General features: G+C 41.4%; 1 protein-coding gene and 1 pseudogene across 1 annotated transcript; one reads left to right on the top strand and one right to left on the bottom strand.

Moving 5' to 3' along the window:
• Positions 1–4,262: 4,262 nt before the first annotated feature.
• On the bottom strand, positions 4,263–17,782 carry PPP1R3E (protein phosphatase 1 regulatory subunit 3E). Its single transcript, XM_032121695.1, has one exon. The coding sequence runs from the start codon at positions 11,870–11,872 to the stop codon at positions 10,919–10,921; it is 954 nt and encodes a 317-aa protein (XP_031977586.1). The 5' UTR covers positions 11,873–17,782; the 3' UTR covers positions 4,263–10,918.
• LOC116450111 lies at positions 17,484–19,193 on the top strand (annotated as a pseudogene).
• Positions 19,194–20,406: the final 1,213 nt, after the last annotated feature.

Genomic DNA, 20,406 nt, shown 5'->3' on the forward strand with positions numbered 1-20,406 from the left:
TAGACCACCAGGCACTGATAGAAGCCAGACTGCAAGAGTATGAATGCAGCACTTGCTGACATGAATCCACAATTAATGTCTTTATCAACATAAAGAGATGGAGTGAATGTGCATTACCTTTGGTCTATGGCACGATTTTAAATGCTTTTGTATAAATCGTTGGGAAAAATGTCAGGCTTGTTCACCAGTGTGTGCTCCTACAGAAAATTAATAAAGGAGGTGATTTCTTACAAAAATAATCACTTTATCTGTGACCTCTTAAGTCTTGATCCTGAACTGAAGAATGTTACAATTACAGGATAATTTATATACATTATAGATTCAATAGAGAGATTTAGTTTATGGCAAATTATAATCCCACAACCAATAATTACATCTCTGTATCTCCTGGGGGTTAATTATATCATCTCCTTTCTTTGTGCCAACACTTCCTCACTGCTCCACAAGTACCAACCCCTTTTTCTCCCCAGTTATCTATCTGACTTACAGAAGCTAAACTTAGTTCCCTAAGTTTTTCAATCCATATTTTATTTGCTAAGATTTCTATCAACATCAGTCCCCAAAAGCTTGCATACCTTACATTTTGTCTGTTTTTAAGCCAATGGAGTGCTGCATCTCTCTGTGAATCTTGGGCTTGTCATTATATAAATAAAAATCACGTAATTGTTACTAGAGAGAGAAAAAAAATGTTTTAAAATAAAAGGACAAAAATACGTCAAAACACTGGGCAGTGTTTTGATGAGCATAAAAGAAGGGCAATGTCAACTTCACTCTCATTAAATTAGCAGTGAGACAATCTGTTAAGCAGCTCTGATTAGAAGTGCAGCAAATCTCAGTATCCAATGTTTGCCTGAACTGGTGTCTGCAGACAGGTGATGTCCCATGGCTAAGGATTCTCTTTCCTTCTCCTTTGGAGTGATAGATTGGGAATCTAAAACCTCCCTGTAGTAATGGTTCCCAGCACAGGGTTTTAATCTGCCGAACTGACGCAAAAAGGACACGACATCCATCTTCAGCCCAGCCGAGTGAATAAACTGTACTGCAGCAATAAATCAACCGCTGAGCACACGAGGCTTTTCTGCTGTGACGTGGGGAGATCACACAGCAAAGAGGCAAAGGGAATTGCACCACCTGCACTAAATATTCTGGAGAAGAGAAAGAAAATCTAAGAATATGGCAGAATTTTTTCGTGAACACAGGTCACCCGTGGAAAAAATGCTTCAGGTCGCAAACGGTGACCTGACTGAAACGACTGCCACTGAAAATCCGAATTATCGCACAAATTCACCACACGGTGGCACTCGGAACGTGTAAGCCCGGGCAGAGGGCAGTGGCCGGGCCTGCAGCTCCCAGCGCTGCGGGCTCAGCGCAGCTCCGGGGCCACGCACTCACCCGGGGCAACTGTAAGAGCAGCAAAAAACATGAAGACATCCTGCTCCATTGAAAATGTTCAAAACACACAGACACACTTCTCACAGCACTGTAGGTAACAAAGGAATTAACTTGAACCTCGTTTTATTTTACCCAGCATGATGTGACTGAACTGATGGAAAACAGCATCCTTGGGGATGGTATTTCCAGGGAACAGGACCTCATGGCTGTAAGGCAATATTAAAACACTCTCGAGCAACGTCCAATCATTGCAAATCATCACCAAGATATGCTGCAGATGGCACAGGCAAATTTTGAGAGCAGCTTAGTAGTGTCCTTAATGTAATTTTCTCCACTCTCCCCACATCGATTGAGACACAGTCTAAGAACAGTTGTTTGATAGCTTTAATATTCAACAGTTTTTGAATAGCTTGTTCTTGTCTAAGAACATTCCTGGGCAGGAGAATTGACTCTGTGGTATCTGGATTGCTTAGAGTTTGCCCCACAATATTGATGTCTCTCTCTTCCTGACAAAGCATAATTCAGTCACTTCAGACCTGATCTATTTTAATGCAGCACAAGTATCCTACATCCTCTGCTATTAGGCTGTTTTATTTGTCGTTTTTTTGTAGTGTTTAATTATTCATGCTGTTGAATGTAGTTTGCTTAGAGAAGCATTTAAATGGAGGTACAGCACTTGTACCTTTCTCTGACCATGAAAGTCAATCCACAGGACAGAAGGATGAGTCTGCACTTCTCAGGACACAAGAGAACTTCTGCTTTCTGCCATCACCTGCCTCCCTTCTTCACTTCATGGGTCTAGATCAAGAGAAAATGACAGATTTAAGCATTCTTGGCAACTCCTGGCTGTTCTGAGAAGCCCTCACTTGTGCCACCACTGGTAAGGCAAAGCCAATGATAAAACTGGTGTAATATCACCATTGCACAGCTCTTTTTTCCTGCAGTGCATCACCCTCATCCACAACTGGAACATTTTGGGAACTTTCTATTAGGCCATGGGGCATGGGCCTGGTAAATATGTTAAATAAAAAAGAAAATTCTGCTGTTCAAAGCCTTGATAGGACTCTTTTTTGTCTACTTCCCTCATCTTCCATAGGCTTAAGGACAACATGGTCCTTTAGGCATGTCCCTGCTTCTGTGTGAGCTGAAGGAGTGTTTCTACAAGGAATCAAAGAGAGTCTTGCAAAGACCCCCTCCTTAGAGGCAGCACAACCACGTCCTGTTTCTCCTTCCTCCCTGCCCCTGTGCACATGGAGCACTGCAAGGAAGAAGTGGGATTCAAGGAGAGGTCAAGGAGAGGTCAGGACCATGGCTCTAAGTCATGGCAACAGCACGAGAGGAACGGGGATGATGTTGCAGGAGAACCTGAGCTGATCAAGAAGCTCCCTGACACTGAAGGACCAGGCTCTTGCTCCCCGTCCCTCCTCCTTGGCCTCTGCCTCCCCTCTGTACCTGACCCCCCCCCACACTCCTGCCAGCTCTGGTGGGGACAAGTCCCCCATTTGAGAGAGCTGTAGGATTCCATTCATTCCCTGAGCCAATTCAACTCTTGACCAAAAATCATTGATAGACTCCCAGATGTGGTCGTTTAGAGAGAGGGATTATTATTATTATCATTAGTAGTAGTATAACTGTCTGATACTTCACTTATTTTAACTCCTGTTATTCATAAGACTTTCTATCTACAACATTTAGTTCTGGCTAATCAACAGATGAATTACCATAGTCGTATACTGTCCTGTGTAAGAGTGAAAATAATGAAAAATTAATCCAAGACTAAAGAACAGTGTAAAACTAATCTTCATTATAATCATCACTCAGAACTGTAATCTCATTACTTCAGGACCACTCAAGTATAACAGCAGTTTTGAATTCAAAGCATATTCCCTACCAAAAAGAAATCTAAATTACATTCTGTGATTCTAACTAACGCGGTCTACTCTTTATATAATGGTATCTTAAGAAAACAGCTCTAGATTCTGTAATTTATGTGCACTAAGAGTTCATTTTTACTTGAACAGAAAGATTAGATAGATGGTAAATCACAAAACATTCCCTCTAGAAAAAAAAAAAAAGAAATCTAGAGCTAATATTAATTAATTACTTTGCTCTTCCAACGAAACACATACATACAAAAGAATTATTAATAATGAGACAGCTAAGCAGATGTTTCTGAAAGAGAATAGAAAAATAAATTGTACCAATTACATGAGAACAAACACAGAACATTTTTTCTCCTTGCGGCTATATGGCTTTTATCTGTATTCTTTAAAAAGCCTTAAAAAGTGTTAGTTAAAGAAAAATTGAAAACTGTTCTTAGCATTGCAAGAGAAGATGCTGAGTACACTGAAATATTGAACAGCAGCACATTGTAACAATTCAAGAAACAAATATTTTGAAGCTGGGAATGAACAGAGAAAGAATATTTGGAAGAGTACTTGGGATCATTTAGCTGATACTGGGACAGCCTCAACTCTGCAGTTCAGGCAGCCCTTCCTCAACCACAGAATGCTAAAACGGGGCTGAAATGGTGCTATTGAAACAAGACAATAAAAACAGCCACATACATTTACACCCACTGATCATCCCATCCCATCCCATCCCATCCCATCCCATCCCATCCCATCCCATCCCATCCCCCCAGCAGAAGTCCTCCAGCAACGTCCACAGAGAACACTCAGTAGAGACACCCTCGGGACAGGCTGGCTGGGAAAAGTGCCCCTAATATCAGGTATTTGTCTCAGATTTGCAGGTACATCACAACATGCACAGTGGAGGCTTTGAAACATCACTGCTTCAGATCCTCAACAAAAAAAACTATCATGGTTTGTCAGTTTAAGAAAAAAAATAGTTTTATAGTCACCACATGCTCATGATTTGTCTCATTAATCTTTAATGGCAGCTAGAAGCTACAGGTTTATAAATATATCTCTTTTATAATTGTGACAAGCAGTGACTAGATGCAGTTTTGGTGGAAAACTTTCTGAAATACTGTAAGGCTAGGTAAATTACAAGGCATTATTAGAAAATGTTGATTTTGACTTTTGGTGATATTACATTAACTTTTACAAACATTAGAAACAAACATTATTTGGTGAAATATAAACATTGCAGAAGACGCTACAACCAAAAGTAATTTACTAGTCAAGTACAGAGTTAAGTAACAATTTTTTTTCAGAACGAAGTCACAGTAAATCAAAGAAACAGTAATAAAAACCTGCATGTTGAAGAACACTCTCTTCAACAGACAGAACCTCAATTTGTGTAACACTGCAAGGGAGGAGTTGGTTTGTTCAAACCTCTCCAAGAACAGCAATTCTCTGTCACGGCAATTTTCCTGCAGTGCAAAATGGATTTGCGCCCAGATATTGGCAGGTTTTGCACCCAGGGTGCCCCCCCATGAAGGAGGTACACAAACATTTGTTATACCACAGTTCAGAAACTTGACACACAAGTAATCCCAGCCAATTTTAGTTTGTCTACTTTCAATCAGCTTTAAAAACACCCTTATTAGCTCTTTGAGTTAAAAGTCTAGTACAATTTGGCTTTTTGTTTTAAAATACAGAAATACAAACATTTTAAAACTCACAACAGTAACACAACTTTTGTCCTAGAAGGTGATAAGTGTAACATGTGAGACTTGATTATGCAATTTTATGAAATATTGTCTTGTTATTATTATTCAGAGGAGTTTCTTATGATTTAGTGAAGTCAGGTTGGACAAAAAGAGCCTGAAGTTATAACACCATTTAAGACACACAGTTTCCTTAATGACACTTTAAACTGAATATTCTACACACAACACAGTGACACACGAACGACACCAATCAAGTTAATCCCTATAAAAACAGGTGCACCATAGAATTGCATAGAAAGAAATCCCTGGCATTAATAGCTTGCACTGGAGACTAGGACTTTCTCCCTGCCATTCTAGATCAAAGCATGTATGTTTTTTAAAAAGCACATCTCACACTTGACATTATTCTTAGCTATACTCTTTGGAATCACTAGTGCATATGTAATTTCAAGCAATTTTTATACTTCATGCTATTGTTTAATAACTAGAACATGAAAATCGCAAGGAAAAAATTTCCCTGCTTTCCCCTCCAAAAATCTAATGTAAAATAATCTTCCTATGTAGCATAAAAATAAAATCAAATCTTTCCTCAACAACAGAGGCCTCAAGCAAAAACCAGTGACTGAATGAAGAGGATATTCACACCAGGCGGGGAAATCCAGGGTCAAAAATCCTTTCTGTGAAGTAATTTTAAAATAGTATTTATAAGTTGGATAAAGAAAAACTCCAAGCAATAGCCAGTGGTTTATAGCTCAGTATCCACTTTGCTCATGGAAGACCTACATTCAAGACCATACACAGATGTAAGGAAATACTCTCACCACTTCTTTATTTTGGGGCAATTCTCTCCTATTGGCTGAACTTGAGAAAATTGAAGCAGGTGTGTTTCCCTGAACATGTTGAATTTTGAAATACGCCATCATCTTCTGTTTTAAACAAAATACTGATCAGCCCTACATAAGGCCAGTGGGCTTTGTTTTACAGCAATATTGACTATATTTACTTCTTGCCTTGAACTATTTATGTTGGAAAATCCTTAATTTCAGTGCTCAAAAATACTTCCATTCCATTAAGTAATCCTTCCATTTACTCCAAACATGTGCACATGAAGTACCTACAGGAAACAGAATTACTGAGGGTTTGCCAAAAAGTCATGCAGAATAGCTGGAAGGTAAAAGTAATTTACTTCAGATATTCCTTGCGGTGAGCACTTTTGTTTCCTGATACAAACTCTGCAGACAGATTAAATCCATCCAAAAGTTTTAACGATGTGCATTATGCAGCATCAGATAAATAACAGTAAAATTTGAAAAGGCCAGGTCTCCACAAACAGATTTCATAGAAAACTAGAACTTCTGGTTTCAGATAGAATATATATTTAGAATATTTGTGCAAGAGGTGAATATATACAATAAATATATTCTGTTATATTAACTATAGTCACAATTGGTTTCTTTTTTACTTAACTACATAAATGTAGAGGTGTACCAAGGAGACATATTTCTGACTTTTTTTTCACAGTAATATGGGAAAATATTATCAGATTTCTCTGGCTGCTATAGATACAGGATTTCTGGCACAGCTAAAAATGTGCCAGGAATTAAGATTATTATATTTTTGCAAAAAATTTCATTTTAATGACAAATTAATTATTGGGCTTCTGGTGGGAGAGCTAAGGAACATGTGAGCTTCATTTCTAGGAAATGCTGAAAGGCACATAAAAATTTTAATATATAAGCTGTTCAAAAAATCAGATTCTGAGTATTTCTGCAGGTTACTTTACACTAAAATTAGCAGCTGCTTGCCTGTTGGCATTATGGAAAAACATTTCATGTATCTGTAAAGGGATGATGCTTATTCATGGACAGACATTTGTTCATTCAAGTGATACATTTGCCTTCACATCTGCTGAAACAACAGTGTGCACTTACTCTGTTGTTTACTGAGATAGTGAGGCACACACATTCACATCAAAAAAGTTACTTGCAAATGGTAAAAGGAGAAAAAACGTAATTTACCTGGAATTATATACATTTAGTGAACATAAGTAGAACAGCTTCAGTAACTGATTTAATGCTAATAAATAATATGTTTAGCTAGCTGAAATTCCATTTATAATCACTTAACAGTTCTGATTCATTTTAGGATTTCTGATAATTAGGGTAAATTTTCAAAATATTACCATAGAAGGCATAGAATCACATGCAAAACCCCTGCCAGTTCCAGTGTGAAGCAGCAAACATCCATGTCTATCAGACATACAGTACAACTCGACTCGCTGTATAAATCCACATTATAGTGCACATAAAATAACATGGCACATTTCATAAAGCTGCAACTTTGCACCATAAATGACAGACACATTTTTACATCTGCAGAGACATAAGCAATGAATAATTCATTCACAAGTGAAGTACACTTGGATTATTGCCTTGCCTAAACCATTCTGGTATCACTTGGAAAGTGAGGTGGCATGAACTCCAATCCTGCAAATGAAAACATTTTTTCCAGAAACAGATAGGCTTGAAAATTTTCAAATATTCAACTTTGCTTGTGAAACTTCTTTTTCTTGAACAATATTATTTAGAAATATAATTTTAAAAAGTTGTTTGGCTCATGCTCCCAATAAAATGATTGGTGTCCTGCCAAATTGAAAATGACCCCCTTCAACACAGGTTTTTCTCCTCAAAGTCATTGTTTATGTATTATACAAACATAATTTGATGTTTTTATTTCATTTCCACTTATCACAATGCTTCTAGCAAGTATTAGATGGCATGGATGGTATCAGATTGAAATCTAATGGATTGAAAACTACATGAATGCTGCCAGTGGAAAAATACAGCCATTGCAACTGAACATGTGTGTGGAAATATGAATAAACCTTTCTTGGAGATAAATTCATGTGACAGAAGTGCAAATGTGTAATCAAAGTAGTGCAGCTTTGGCATATGCCACTGATAATTTCTATGAAAACACCTCAATCTCCTTCCACAGACTTCATCAATAGCATTCCCAGGTCAAAGCTGGCTGGGTGCAGCCTTCCCTTTCCAGGCATTACAATGGATTTGTCTCTAAATCTTCCAGAAGACTATGTCTTTTACTGGACTTGCATATGTACCATCAATAATCTCTGATCAAGCCCATAAAGTTACTCACAAAATTCAGGTTGAGGTCAGGATTAACCGCTTGAAAGCTTAGGAAACTGTCGTGCAAAACACTGTCCTGGTATGCTACAACTTCAAAACGTTTAATACTCAGATTTGTGCTTGGCAAAGGTGGCCATAAATGTAAGAACAATAATATCTGAACAGTATTACAAAGCCATAGCCCAATTCTGCCTGCAAAATTCCAGCCAAGAACAACAGTAAGTTCACCTAAGTTATGATAAAAAATAAAGTGTAATACAACAACCTCCTTGAGCACTTGATGCATGTACATCCATTTAGGTAATCCAGATTGAAAGTGTTTAAGACATAGGTGCGAGAAGGAGATTTTAAAACTTTTTTAGAGACTTTTAGAGAATTTTTAGAAACCTGCAGAAACTGCACAAATCAAATGTTAATGAAAACTGCCAATCACTAGAAAATAATTTTGGAGTTCTAGAATTTTTCAGTGTTAAAAATGTTCTTTAGCACTGTCTGTGTTTTCAAAGCCATTGAAACAATAAACAGGAAATCTTGCTAAAACTTCATAAGCAAAGTTGCAGCATCAGTTGCTCTAAAATGCATAGAAACTACTTTTTTCTCCAAGCATTTTCAGTCCACATAACAGCTGTTGGTTCACTCTGTCGGTTAAAAAGGCCAAGCTTTTGGAAAGCTACAACATATAAATAAATGATGGTTTTCTATACTTCTAGCAGATTTCAAAGTGCTTTCAAATGGAGACAAGTCCTCTTCCTTCTCTCCAGTATTAAGGCTCTTATAAAAAGCATAAATTCAACTAAAAGACACTTGGGCTTTCTTTATGAAATACACCACTTAATATGTTTTAATCACAAACATTTTAAGACCCTAGTTGTGTTATTCTAGCTTTATAAATGTGTTCTAGCAACTTACAAGATTACTGTATTACAAGATGGGGACCTTAATATACTAAATTGTGAAATACTCAGTAGAAGATACTGACAGTGTATTTCGGTTAAGTTCTGTTTCATTAAAAGCACAGGGATTAGAACACTGACTGGGAAATTAAAACCAAGCTACCAATACTACAGAAAGCAGCCTTGCTACTACTTCCATTAAATCAGAACCAGTAATCTACAGAAATGAAATTAAATACTCTTTCCCATCGAGTTTCCAGACCTCTTTTTTTCCCCCCAGAATGTATGGGTTTAATTATTCTGACTGAATCAGACCCTCAGGAGACAAAACTGCTCTCAATTCTCACCGATGTCAAAAGGTTCTGTGAGAACTCATTACTCCAGACATTACTCAAGCTGCTTGGGATGCTTAACCCTTTCAAGAAACATAAAAATGCAGTGTAAAAATTTACATTTCATTCCAGAACAACCTACAGAAAATCCAAGATCTTAAAGGTCTGATCTTACAGCCCTTCATAACCAGAAAATCACACTGACATGGTTTTACCACTCTCAGAAGTCATATTTGCAGAGGCCCCTTTCCAGCAAACACACACATGCCTCAATCCTGGAAAATTAGCACCCAGATTTGGCACCAGCACAACCTGTATTCAGCTGAACTCCTGAAAAAGCAAGTTTAAAAAGGAAAATGCTCTGTTTAGCGCTATTATAATTTAAAACACACCTTTGAAGGCAGAAGTCACTATGCTGTGTAATTTTGATTGATATATTTTATATGGCAAGGTAGAACTTCCTTTGATTTGTCTGATTAAACCTCACCAGTTTTGTGAAATCCATCACTTACTGAAATTATTATGAAGGATTTGGAGCAGGAAATTCAGAAATCTGGCTCCTGCACTGATACTGTTTAATTAAACTCTTAACAGGAATAAAAATGAAGGTGTTACTTGTAATGCAGACTAGAATTACAGATTCAACTCTTGCCGTCTCTCCTTCCTTTGGTGCAATTCCACGACTTTCCTGTTGACCTAAACACAAGCAGCTTTGTGGGACCAATCCTACCGAAACAAACACTAGATCCTGACAAACTTTTCCATCAACGTACCACGCGAATTCTAAACCAAAACACTTTCTTTTTAAAATCTCCCGGTGAGTTGTGTTTCAAATAGGATGTGACACTGGTTTTTTTCTAACTATGTTTAAATACCTGCAAGAGGGTTCAAAATGAAAAAAAACCAAAAAACCACCTTTGCTTTAAAACGAACATTTTCACGCACAATGAAACACAGCTGTGCCTTGGGACATCTGTACTCTTGTCTTTTTGGGTTCAAAACCATAACCTGTCCCTTAGCCTGCACTATCAGGCCCTTGACCCCGCGGGACAATTAACACGAGTGGGTCAGCGAGGCGCTGAGGGCGGATCCAGCCCCTCGCCGGAGCCGGGCTTTGCTTGAGCAGGATTAGGCAAACAGGACGGAGGGATGCCCTATGGCAGTGCCCTCCGCGTTACCTGCTGAGGTAACAGCAGCTCAGCCTGACCTCCGGGGCCGGGAGGATGTGCACTCACCTGCGGATTCCGGTCCTGACCGGCACATTCCTCGCACATTCCTCGGCCCCTGTCACCGGAGCCCGGCCGGCAGCCACTGCTTTGGTGGAAGCCACAGTGCTCAGGACACTGAGGGAGAACCCACGCCCGGCCTCCGTGCCCACACCCCGTGAGCGCCTGGAAGGCGAGCCAGGATTCCCCCCGTCACCGCTAGTGACACAGAAAACACAAATTACCCCTTTGTAAACAGAACTCGGGAAAACTCCTCCGGGAGGCTCGCGGGGAGGAGCCGGGGGGAGGGCGCCGAGCTCCCCCGGGACGGGTCCCCCCGACCCTGCGCGGGCTCCCCGTTGCCCCCGCCTCAGATGAAGTGGATCCAGGCGGAGTTGTCGGGGTCCTGCGGGGGCCCGTCGGCGGGCGGGACGCGCTGCCGGCCCCGCAGCCGGTAGTTCTTGCCCTCGTTGTTGTCCCAGTACTCGGCGCCGGCGACGCGGTAGCGGACGGCGAACTCCAGCGTGGTCTCGGCGGCGGCGGCACCCAGGGGCAGCAGGAAGGCGAAGCGGTCGGTGATGCCGTCGGCCGGCCCGGGCGGCTGGTACGTGGCGGCAGCCTCGGCGCAGCTGGCCCAGCCATTGAGCGTGTAGCGCACCGACACGACCTTCTCGTAGGCGAGGTTGAGGACGCGCACGGCCCCGCGCAGCCCCACCGGCTCTGCCCGCACCCACTCCAGCCTCACCTTGTGCTGCCGCACCCGCTCCGCGAAGCCGGGACTGGCGCCGGGATGCGGCGGGAACAGCGGCTCCAGCAGCGGCGGCGGCGGCCCGAACAGCACCGGCTCCAGGTCCCCCAGCGCCGGCGGCTTCCTGGTCTTGAGGAGGTCGGCGGGGCGCGGCGTCGGCGGCGCGGGCAGCGGCACCCGCGGCAGGTCGGCCTCGCAGAAGAGGTGCACGGAGGTGAGCTCCAGCCCCAGCGAGTCGGCGAACCGCACGGTCTTGCGGCGCGACGGGCTCTGCTGCAGCGCGGGGCGCAGGCTGCGGTCGCCGGGCGTTGGCAGCGATTTGGCGCGGCGGCGCTGCGTGGGGCTGGGGGGCACGGCGGGCAGCGTGGGCTCCCGGCCGCGGCTCGGCGGCGGCTTCTCGCCCGCCGCCTCCCGAACCACGGGCGTGGGCGCGGCGTCGCCGTCGGGGCTGCAGCCCGCCCTGCACTGCTCGGCCAGGCTGCCATAGAGGCAGGCGCTGCAGCTGAAGTTGCGCGGCAGGTAGAGCCGGGGCGGCGGCGCGGGCACCGAGCTGTGCAGCGAGCCCGCTTTATCCATGGGGCGCCGGCAGGAGCGGCGGCGCTGCCGGCGGCTGTCGCGGCACTGGGGCTCCTCCTCTCGGGCCGCGGCGTGCGGACAGCGAGGCGGTATTACCGCCCGGTCCGCGGGCTCTGTCTCTCGCCCGAACCCAGCGGGATGCCCTCGGCGATGTCCAGGTCGCGGCCGGCCCCGGGGGATGCCGGCGGGTGCATATGCGCGGGGGCGGCGGCGGCGGGACCGCAGCGCTCCGGCTGCTGCCGCTGGTGACGTGCCGCGGTCAGGCAGCGACACACGCCCAGAACCATCCTTCCTTCCCCATGGCTCTCACCCGCCCCAGTGCCCGCCTCGGTGTCGGCCTCGCCACGGTCCCTAATTAAACCCCGCGGCTCCCCCTTTCCGCTCTCTCCCTCTATGCTGTCCCTCCTCTTCTTCTTCTTCCCCTTCTCCTCCGCCTCCTTCTCCTCCTCCGCCTCCTCCTCCTCGCTCTGTTCTGGGTCTTTCCTCGAGGATCTCATCCAAAAAGAGGCGGCAGGGATTCCCCAGTGGAAGCATTAAAATTCATAGCGGCGCTCTCGCTCGTCCGATCCCGTTACAGATATAGCTGCGAGAGCAAGAGGCAAAGCCGGGCTCGGGAAGATTACACGGGCCGGTAAGAAACAGCTGGCTTGCAAGTTGGATCTCACAGTGTACATTTAAAGGAAGAAATCCAGCTAATCTGCTGTAATGCGTTTACAGTACATCTGCCGAATAAAATACACCTGCCGCAGTCCTGCCACGCGTCTCCATCAGGGGTAAAAGCAGCTCCGGCCGAAACAAGGGGGGATGATTGTGTGAAACACAAACCGCGCTGCCTCTTGCCAGAAGAACATTTGGTAACTGCTGAGCAATATTCAAATAAATTACAGCTTAATGATAGACTCTGGTGTAGCCAGTTCAAGGAGTTAAACCACCATTTTAGTAAGCCGCTTCATTCCAGACTTTCCGTAATCTGGGACTCGTTTTTAATTAGTAAATGGCATTAAAAACAATGATCCTACCATTCTGCCAGAGCCTGAGCCTAAACTGTGTTGACATGTGATTCTGATTTAGCTTCTGAGCAGGAGCTTTTTACACCTCTAGCATTTTATCTGCAGCACTTGGTGTTCCTTTGACAGCCTAGGCAGTGGAAATGCGGCTGCTAAGATTAAGAATGGGACAAGTAAACCTGATAAGAGTAAAAAAAAAAAGCCACCAGAATACAGGGAAAAGTTACCCGCTGTCTCATATCAGAACAATCAGCTTTAATTCCTTTACTAATAAGCATGAAAATAATTCCTAGATTATTGCTGCTGGCTTCCAAATCTTTTTAATGACAGATAAGTAGGGAAAATTATGTCCATCGGTGTTGAATTTGACACCATTATGTTTCATTGTGCCACTGTCTCACATTCACAGCCTGATTACAGGTTTTGAAAAATCAAATACTAACAACATAAATAAGTACATCTGAATTCATTAGCCCAGGATCTTAAAATTATTTCACTTGTCCTTTAACACACACTATGAGAAACATTTTTAAGGTCTCTTTCCTGTGTCTCCCTCACAGAAATGAGTATTTCAGTAAAACAACATGAACTCATGTCTGTTTTTTGTCTGCTCATGCTAATTTGGGGGAGAACAAGAACAGACTCAAATAATTGTTCAAACAGGTTTTAAGGCTACAGCCTTTTGAATTTTTTTCAGTAATTTCTCTCTGTCATAATGAACATTTTTGAATGAACTAACACTTGGTTTTGCTGATGTTCATTTCACTTTAAATCAAGTAGAGAGAATTTTATTTTTTACATTAATACGCAAAGTCCTTGCATTTTTAAACCATTGTGAAACTACCAGCACTAATAAGATAAATTGGTTTAAACCAAATTACACATTCAGTCAGGTCTGGATGTTTTTGTGGTATGCCTGGGAACACAACTTTGGAGTAATTTAGCTTCTGCTGTACTTTACAGAATTGGGGTGCCTTTGTAAAATTTCACTTCCCCTCTTCCGGTAGTGTTACTTGCCCAACTTCTTCTTATCATAAACTTGTGTAATACTCCTGCTTTTTGGCTTTCTCAGGTCTCCTCTTTCCTTCCACAACCATGGTATTTCATGGAACCAAAACCCCAACTTCCTTCTTCTCTGGTGATTGAAGGTGAGGTAGTTCATGTAACTGAGTTGAAAATACAGATTCTTCAAAGGTAGTAAACCAAAAATTAGCATAAAACCCATGAAAATACAGTGAAAAGAAAGAAAAAAAAACCTCAAACCCAAACCAACACAATAAGCTTTGGACCAGCCAGGTCAAGGCAACATGACATACAGGGGCACCTCAGCCTTGTCTCAAGCACTGTCATTATGTAAACACCACCAGAATCCTCACAGTGATATTTTTCACTTTGTTCTCTCAATCCAAACATTCCCAACAAGTCTCACTGAATCTGAGGATGCTGCTGCTTTCTTTTAACTCTTGCTTACTTGCCAAGTGAATTGTAGGAACTCTTACTCATGCCTTTCACTTCTGAGGGTGTCCTTACTACCAGGCTTGTCTTCCTCCTCTGATGAATTTTAAGACAGGTGCAGTAAATGAAAGTTTAAAGCATTGAAATTTAACAAATATACACACAGACATCCCCTCAAATAACCTGCAGCCTTGAGCATCCTTCTGTGATGTGGAAACTGGTTTGAGTTAAAAATGGGAAGCATCAGGTACCATTTGTAAAAGGAAATCTAGAAAGAAATTTTGGGTTTGCCTACTGTAAATATTTGTACACAGCAAATGCTGAAATCCTTAGGAGCGAGTAAGCACTACCACACAGAGAAACTACGGTTTAATGTATTCAGTAGTAGGCAGCCATCCACCACCCCCTCTCGATCTTAATTTAGTTCACAAAATTTTGAACACTTAAGTTTCAAAGTCTAATCTGTCTCTGCTTTTATAGCACTATGGTAAGGATATTTTTCAAGACTCTTTTCTAAATAATACTGTCAAAACCAAGCTGATACAAAAATCATTAGTACTGACCTAGCTACACTCTTTGAAGAAATACCTATTACTTTTTTGCTGGAAAGTAGTATTTTTATGACAAGATAATTTTGAAGGTGCCAGCAGTAACAGAGATAAATTCTCTGTAAATTCTAGAGCTATACAGGGTTGCTCTATTATAGGGCAAGAAGAGTAGAAGGTCTCACATTGCAATTAGTGTCAACAGACTTAGGAAATGGTGCTCAGGCATTGTTTTCATTTGTCCAGATTCCTCTCCCTTTGCAGATTTAAATAGCACGGTCACAGGATAAAGGTTTGTCCTAATTAACATCGTCCTAATAACACTTTGTTGACCTGTCTCTGCATCTTCCAGCTGACGTCAAAAATTTTAAAGACAGCCTCTTGTTTGCCTACATGAGCTGAGTGCTCCTGACATTTCCGCCGTGCCAAAGTGCATTTAAAATCCGTCTGATGCTTGAGAATTTCCAGCTAAATGAACAGAAATGTTGGGTCCTGTTTTGTTACAGGATTTGCAAAGAAAAAGGCAGAACTGTAGCAGAAAGTGAACAGGGAGCTTTCTCCTGCTGCATTTATTGATTGTCTCAAGTTCAGGTAATCTAGGAGAAAGCAAACACCGGCGCTGGGGAGCATTAGGCAGAACTACAATGGAACCATTAATAGGGCAGAGTGTCTGAGTGCTGGGGCTTATCCAAAGTGGCCACTGTCACATGTCCACTTTAACTTTCCAGAACAGGTTTATATTTAGTAATGAGAATTGCAGGCAGATAAAATGGATGTAAAGGCGAAGTGCATTACGGTTACAGCAGTTTTGGAGATGAAGTTGTGACTCAGTGCATGAATTATAAAGGTCAACTTCTACTCTCATTTGTGCAGCTCCTCTGAAGCTGATGAACTATGTAGGTATTACATGAGAATATCACCCCTGAGTTTAATGATCTTATGAAGGTGACTACATGAAGGTGACAATGGTATTTACAGTGGCAGTCTGTAAGCCTTGCGTGATACAGCTGTTTTGCACGCTTCTACTTTAAAAATACCTTCCCACATTGATGATTAACTCAGACTTTATTTATTTCCCCAAGAAAATATCTTAGTCACATCTCAAGAAGTGCCAGATTAGAATTAGATAGCATGTTTGAGGTGTGTATATATATATATATATATATATAAAATTAAGTATTTTGTTAAAGAACAATGGTATTGATTTCTGTATCAAATATCATCTTTACCCAACCAGGTTATGCAGTCTTTATCTATTAAAGTGAAAGTTCTTTGATTCATAGTTGTATCAGGGATATTTGATGTCAAACAGAGATCAGTGAGTAAATTCCAACAGGCTGAAAGTTCTGCTAAACAAGAGATGTGACACTTGGAAAAGGTGTTTTGTGGTTCGGTATTGGTTTCTAGGGTTTTGGTTTTGTTGTTTTTCCTTTTAAATATTGGGATCCAAATGAAGATATGGCATTAACAAGAAAATAGAATTTTAAGAGTTTACCTATGTTCATGACCTTGTCAATCTGCCTTAGACTATGATGAAGCTCACACACAATTTTATTAATTAAGCATTAACTGTCTGTTGACTCTTAAGTGATTGGCTTAAGACTTTTGGAGAGAGCAAAAAAAGCTTAAAAAAAAGCTCAGTTAAGGCAGTGAAAAAGAAAAAAATACCCTAACATATCACATTTATGGAGAAAATTATAAAGAGCATTTCTTTTTCTTATATAAATAATTCTGCACTTTTTAGAAGGATTGAATTTTCTTAACAAGGATTAAGTAACAGCAAGCAGGTCTGGGACTCTTTCAGTCCTAGAAGTTTTAACACAGCTCTTCACACAAATATCTGAAAAAATGCACTTAGGGATGTCCCCAAATCCCATCTTCTGGTAAAAGTCCTTGTGACTCAGTCTTCATGCCATGTTATAACCACTGCAAATGGTTCTCAGTAGCACTAGTTCATGACTTTAGACCCAAAAATAAGCTTGTTGCATACTTGATTTTATTTTTTTTTCATAGTTAAAGTTCTATTGGTCAGGCAGTGATTCACTGTGACTATTTAGATTCCTTATATTTTAAGAATGATTTGTCTTATCACTTTTTTTTTTTTTTTTAATTTGTTCCTTTCTTCACCTTTCTCACAGCTTTTCCTTCTACTTGGTCATTTCATATCCATTCTTCTCAAATGCAATACTCTCTTCCTATTCATCTTTTTACACCTCTGCACAGGCTCCCTCCTTCCCTCACCCCTTTCAGCTCTCTCGCGTTTTTGCCTCCAAGCCTCCCAGTTCTGTCATTTCTCCCATTCCTGTTCTCTGGGGAGCTCCCTCACAGCCCTTCCTTCTCCTGCTCCCACCACCTCAGCCCAGTGTCCGCTCCCAGATACAAGGCTCTCCCATATCCATGCATATTGGATATGGAGAATCTGTGATTGGCTGGTTTTCAGGCAGCAAACATCAAAGGTCACCTCTCACTACTCCAAAATCCTTGTACAGAGATTTGAGGATATTTTCACAATCACTTTTGCACTCATGGTGAAGAGAAGGTGTGAAGAGTAGGGAGCACACCAGAGGTCAGATTAACCTGATCATCTCAGGATAAAAGTGATCCACTCGCCAGCTTCCAGCTGCAAAAACAAATGAAACACCCCACAATGGCCAGTTCTGCTTAGACATGTCGCAATCCCCTGACAACCATACAGGTCAAGAAGCCAAGACCACAAGAAATCAATCAAAATCAGAAGGCTGATACAGCTCCAGAAAAGGAAGAGATTTTCAACCCAGTTTAGCAAGTCTGTTATCTTACAACACACAGACTAAAATGGAAATACACAACAAGTTACACTGTTCAAACATTCCCAGGTGAAATAAGGAATGTACCAACAAAAAAGAACAGTGAGTGTGGAACCTTCAAGATGTGAAAAATCCAGCAGCCATAAGGGATAAAGAGATTAATCGGGTTGACCTGTTTGGTCCAAATGATTCTGAAACTAAGTCTTCACAAGTATGTCTACATGTGAGAGATGCACTCCCAAGAATCCTTCAAACCTTTCCTGGAAGAACACAAAAGCCATTATCTCTCAGAAGATGCTCAATAGTACTTTAGCTGAGATTGCTTCCTGTGGCTACAGCAAGAGAGCTGAAGGGTGAAAAAGGAGCTGACATTGTGAATGATAAAGTGAAGGGACACAACATAGAAATTCATGAATTGTCATTTATCTCAAGCCACACAAAGGTCTCACTCCTGCAAGAAGATCCCGAGCACTTACACTGGCACTGTGCTCTCACACCAGACGGAAGTGCTGCAGCCGTTTCTAATCCTACTGCTTTTGAATAGAACAGTCCTCATGTGCAGATTCCACATACAAACCCAAACCAGTGTACTAAACACGATGACATCCGAGGCTCTCTAACCAATAATGTCAGGAATAATAAAAATGCAGGAAGTTCCACTGCTTTCTGGCCTTCCTCACCAGTCAGTCATGCTGGGGAGCTGCAGTGCTGTCTGCACTGACCTAGCATTTCTATATTGTAATCTCATGCTGTTTTAAAGCTCGTTAGACTGAGGAAAACAATAAAATTTCCTTCTGAGCACTGTGGATATTTGTAGTTTTGAAGATGCTATTAATAGAGTTATAAGCTGATGAATGCCAGCTCCCACCACATAGGTTTAGTTTCCTCCTGGCCATAAGATAGATTCATTAGAGCTTTAAAGAGCTTATTCTGGGGATGAAGAGCAACCTCTTCCTTTAGATTCACTCTGAATGACTATGGCTGGCCTAGTATGGTAACAAGGTGTTTGATGCTGCTGAGAACCAAAGCAATGCCTTACTTTAGGAATATTCCTAAATCCATGCCCTACTCCATGTGATCACCCAACCTTGAGAAGGCATTTAACAATATTCTTATCTTAAAGACTGCTAAATCCCCTTGAGCTTCAGATAAACATTACCATGCATTCCTTGTTAATTTGGCAAAACATAGAAATGGAGGAATTCAATGTCTTTTTAGATTTATTTCATTAGTAAATATGTGCATAAATGTAATTTTTAGTAGTTTTCTAGCATCAGTTTCTTAATTGTGTTCCTCTTCAGGTATCTCAACATCAGAGCTAAAGAACCACCGTTTTTCTGGCAGCAAATCTGAGTTTCAAGAGACAGTCCCTTTGAGAGGAATGGAGTGTCACCTACTGAACTGTGAACCAAGTAAGCACCTACACCAGAAAGGGCCCAAACTACAGACTTCCATCTGAAATGGCAGTAATTTTTGTACCTATTTGGTATTTTGCTGCAAGTCAAATGGGAAAGTTATAAAGAAACAATTAAAAACTTACAAACTAGGTCTTTATTTGTTGATACTTTGAACAATATGCAACTTTCATCTCTTTCAGTACTCTGTCTGAAAATCTCAGCCAATGACTGTCTGGAGTCAAGCTCTATGTCTTGGTTTTTAATTTGCAGGAAACAGGGGCTGTTTTTGCTGTAGTAACTTGTCCTAACTTCTATTTGATCATGGTGCTGCAGCTACACAAGTGCAGTATAAATCCCTCAAGACAGAAATCCCTCTAATAGACTATGTTCTTCCCTTCTTTGTACCTTTCCCCCTATGGTGAAATATTTTCTAATCCTGTTTTCCATGTTTAGATATAACATGCAAGCTCTACAAAACATCCTTCACAAGCAGCCCCAAGATAAAGAAATTCATACATGCTTGTTTCATTGCCGTTTTCCACTAAATAGAAAATGCAAACATATATATATCTGTGAAACTAGAAACATTTTTCGAAGTCCAGAAGGAGATAATTTCTTCCATTCAGACAACTGAAAATCATGCTGCTTCAATGAGAAAGCTGAAAAATTAATGCATTACCATTAATGCACTACCAACAATAACTAAAGCCAAACATGTTTGTCACATTAATTTTAAGTTGCAGCCACTGCAGACAGTCAGTTTTTTAGGACCACATAAAAAAAAATTTGCAGGGAAAACTATAAACATTATTTCCATGCTTTCCAGTTTTTCACGCCAGGTAAGAGTTTTGCTATGTTTTTTGAAACTGTCAAATCAGACAGATTAGACAGGTTTTACTATAAGAACAAAGACCACACCACAGATTATTCTACAAGACCTGCAGCAGAAGGCCAGAAAAGCTGCTGACTAAAGGCCTAGAGCACAAAGAAACAAATACACAACACTTCAGCCATCACAAGCTTAATCAAGTTATGTGCCTTTGAACACACTGGGTTCTTCCAGCAGAGGAAACAGCAGCTTCTTGTTTTTGTGTTAAGTTCTCTCAAGAACAACACCATTCCTGTTCAAGGAAAGGAAATAAAGTTGCAGGCTGGATCAGCCAGAAGTGCTTCCTGCATTAAAGGTGCCAAAACAAAACAAGTGAATTATTGACAACAATGCAAAAATGCTATGATGGAACACCTGAAAGTTAAATCAACATTCTTCTCCTATTGTTTTAGGTCCAAACATCCAAAGGACTGATTCACTATCAAATCCTGGAGCCAGAAAGAAAATCAATCTCT

The sequence above is a fragment of the Corvus moneduloides genome, chromosome 12 (genome assembly GCF_009650955.1).
Source record: "Corvus moneduloides isolate bCorMon1 chromosome 12, bCorMon1.pri, whole genome shotgun sequence".
Taxonomy (NCBI): domain Eukaryota; kingdom Metazoa; phylum Chordata; class Aves; order Passeriformes; family Corvidae; genus Corvus; species Corvus moneduloides.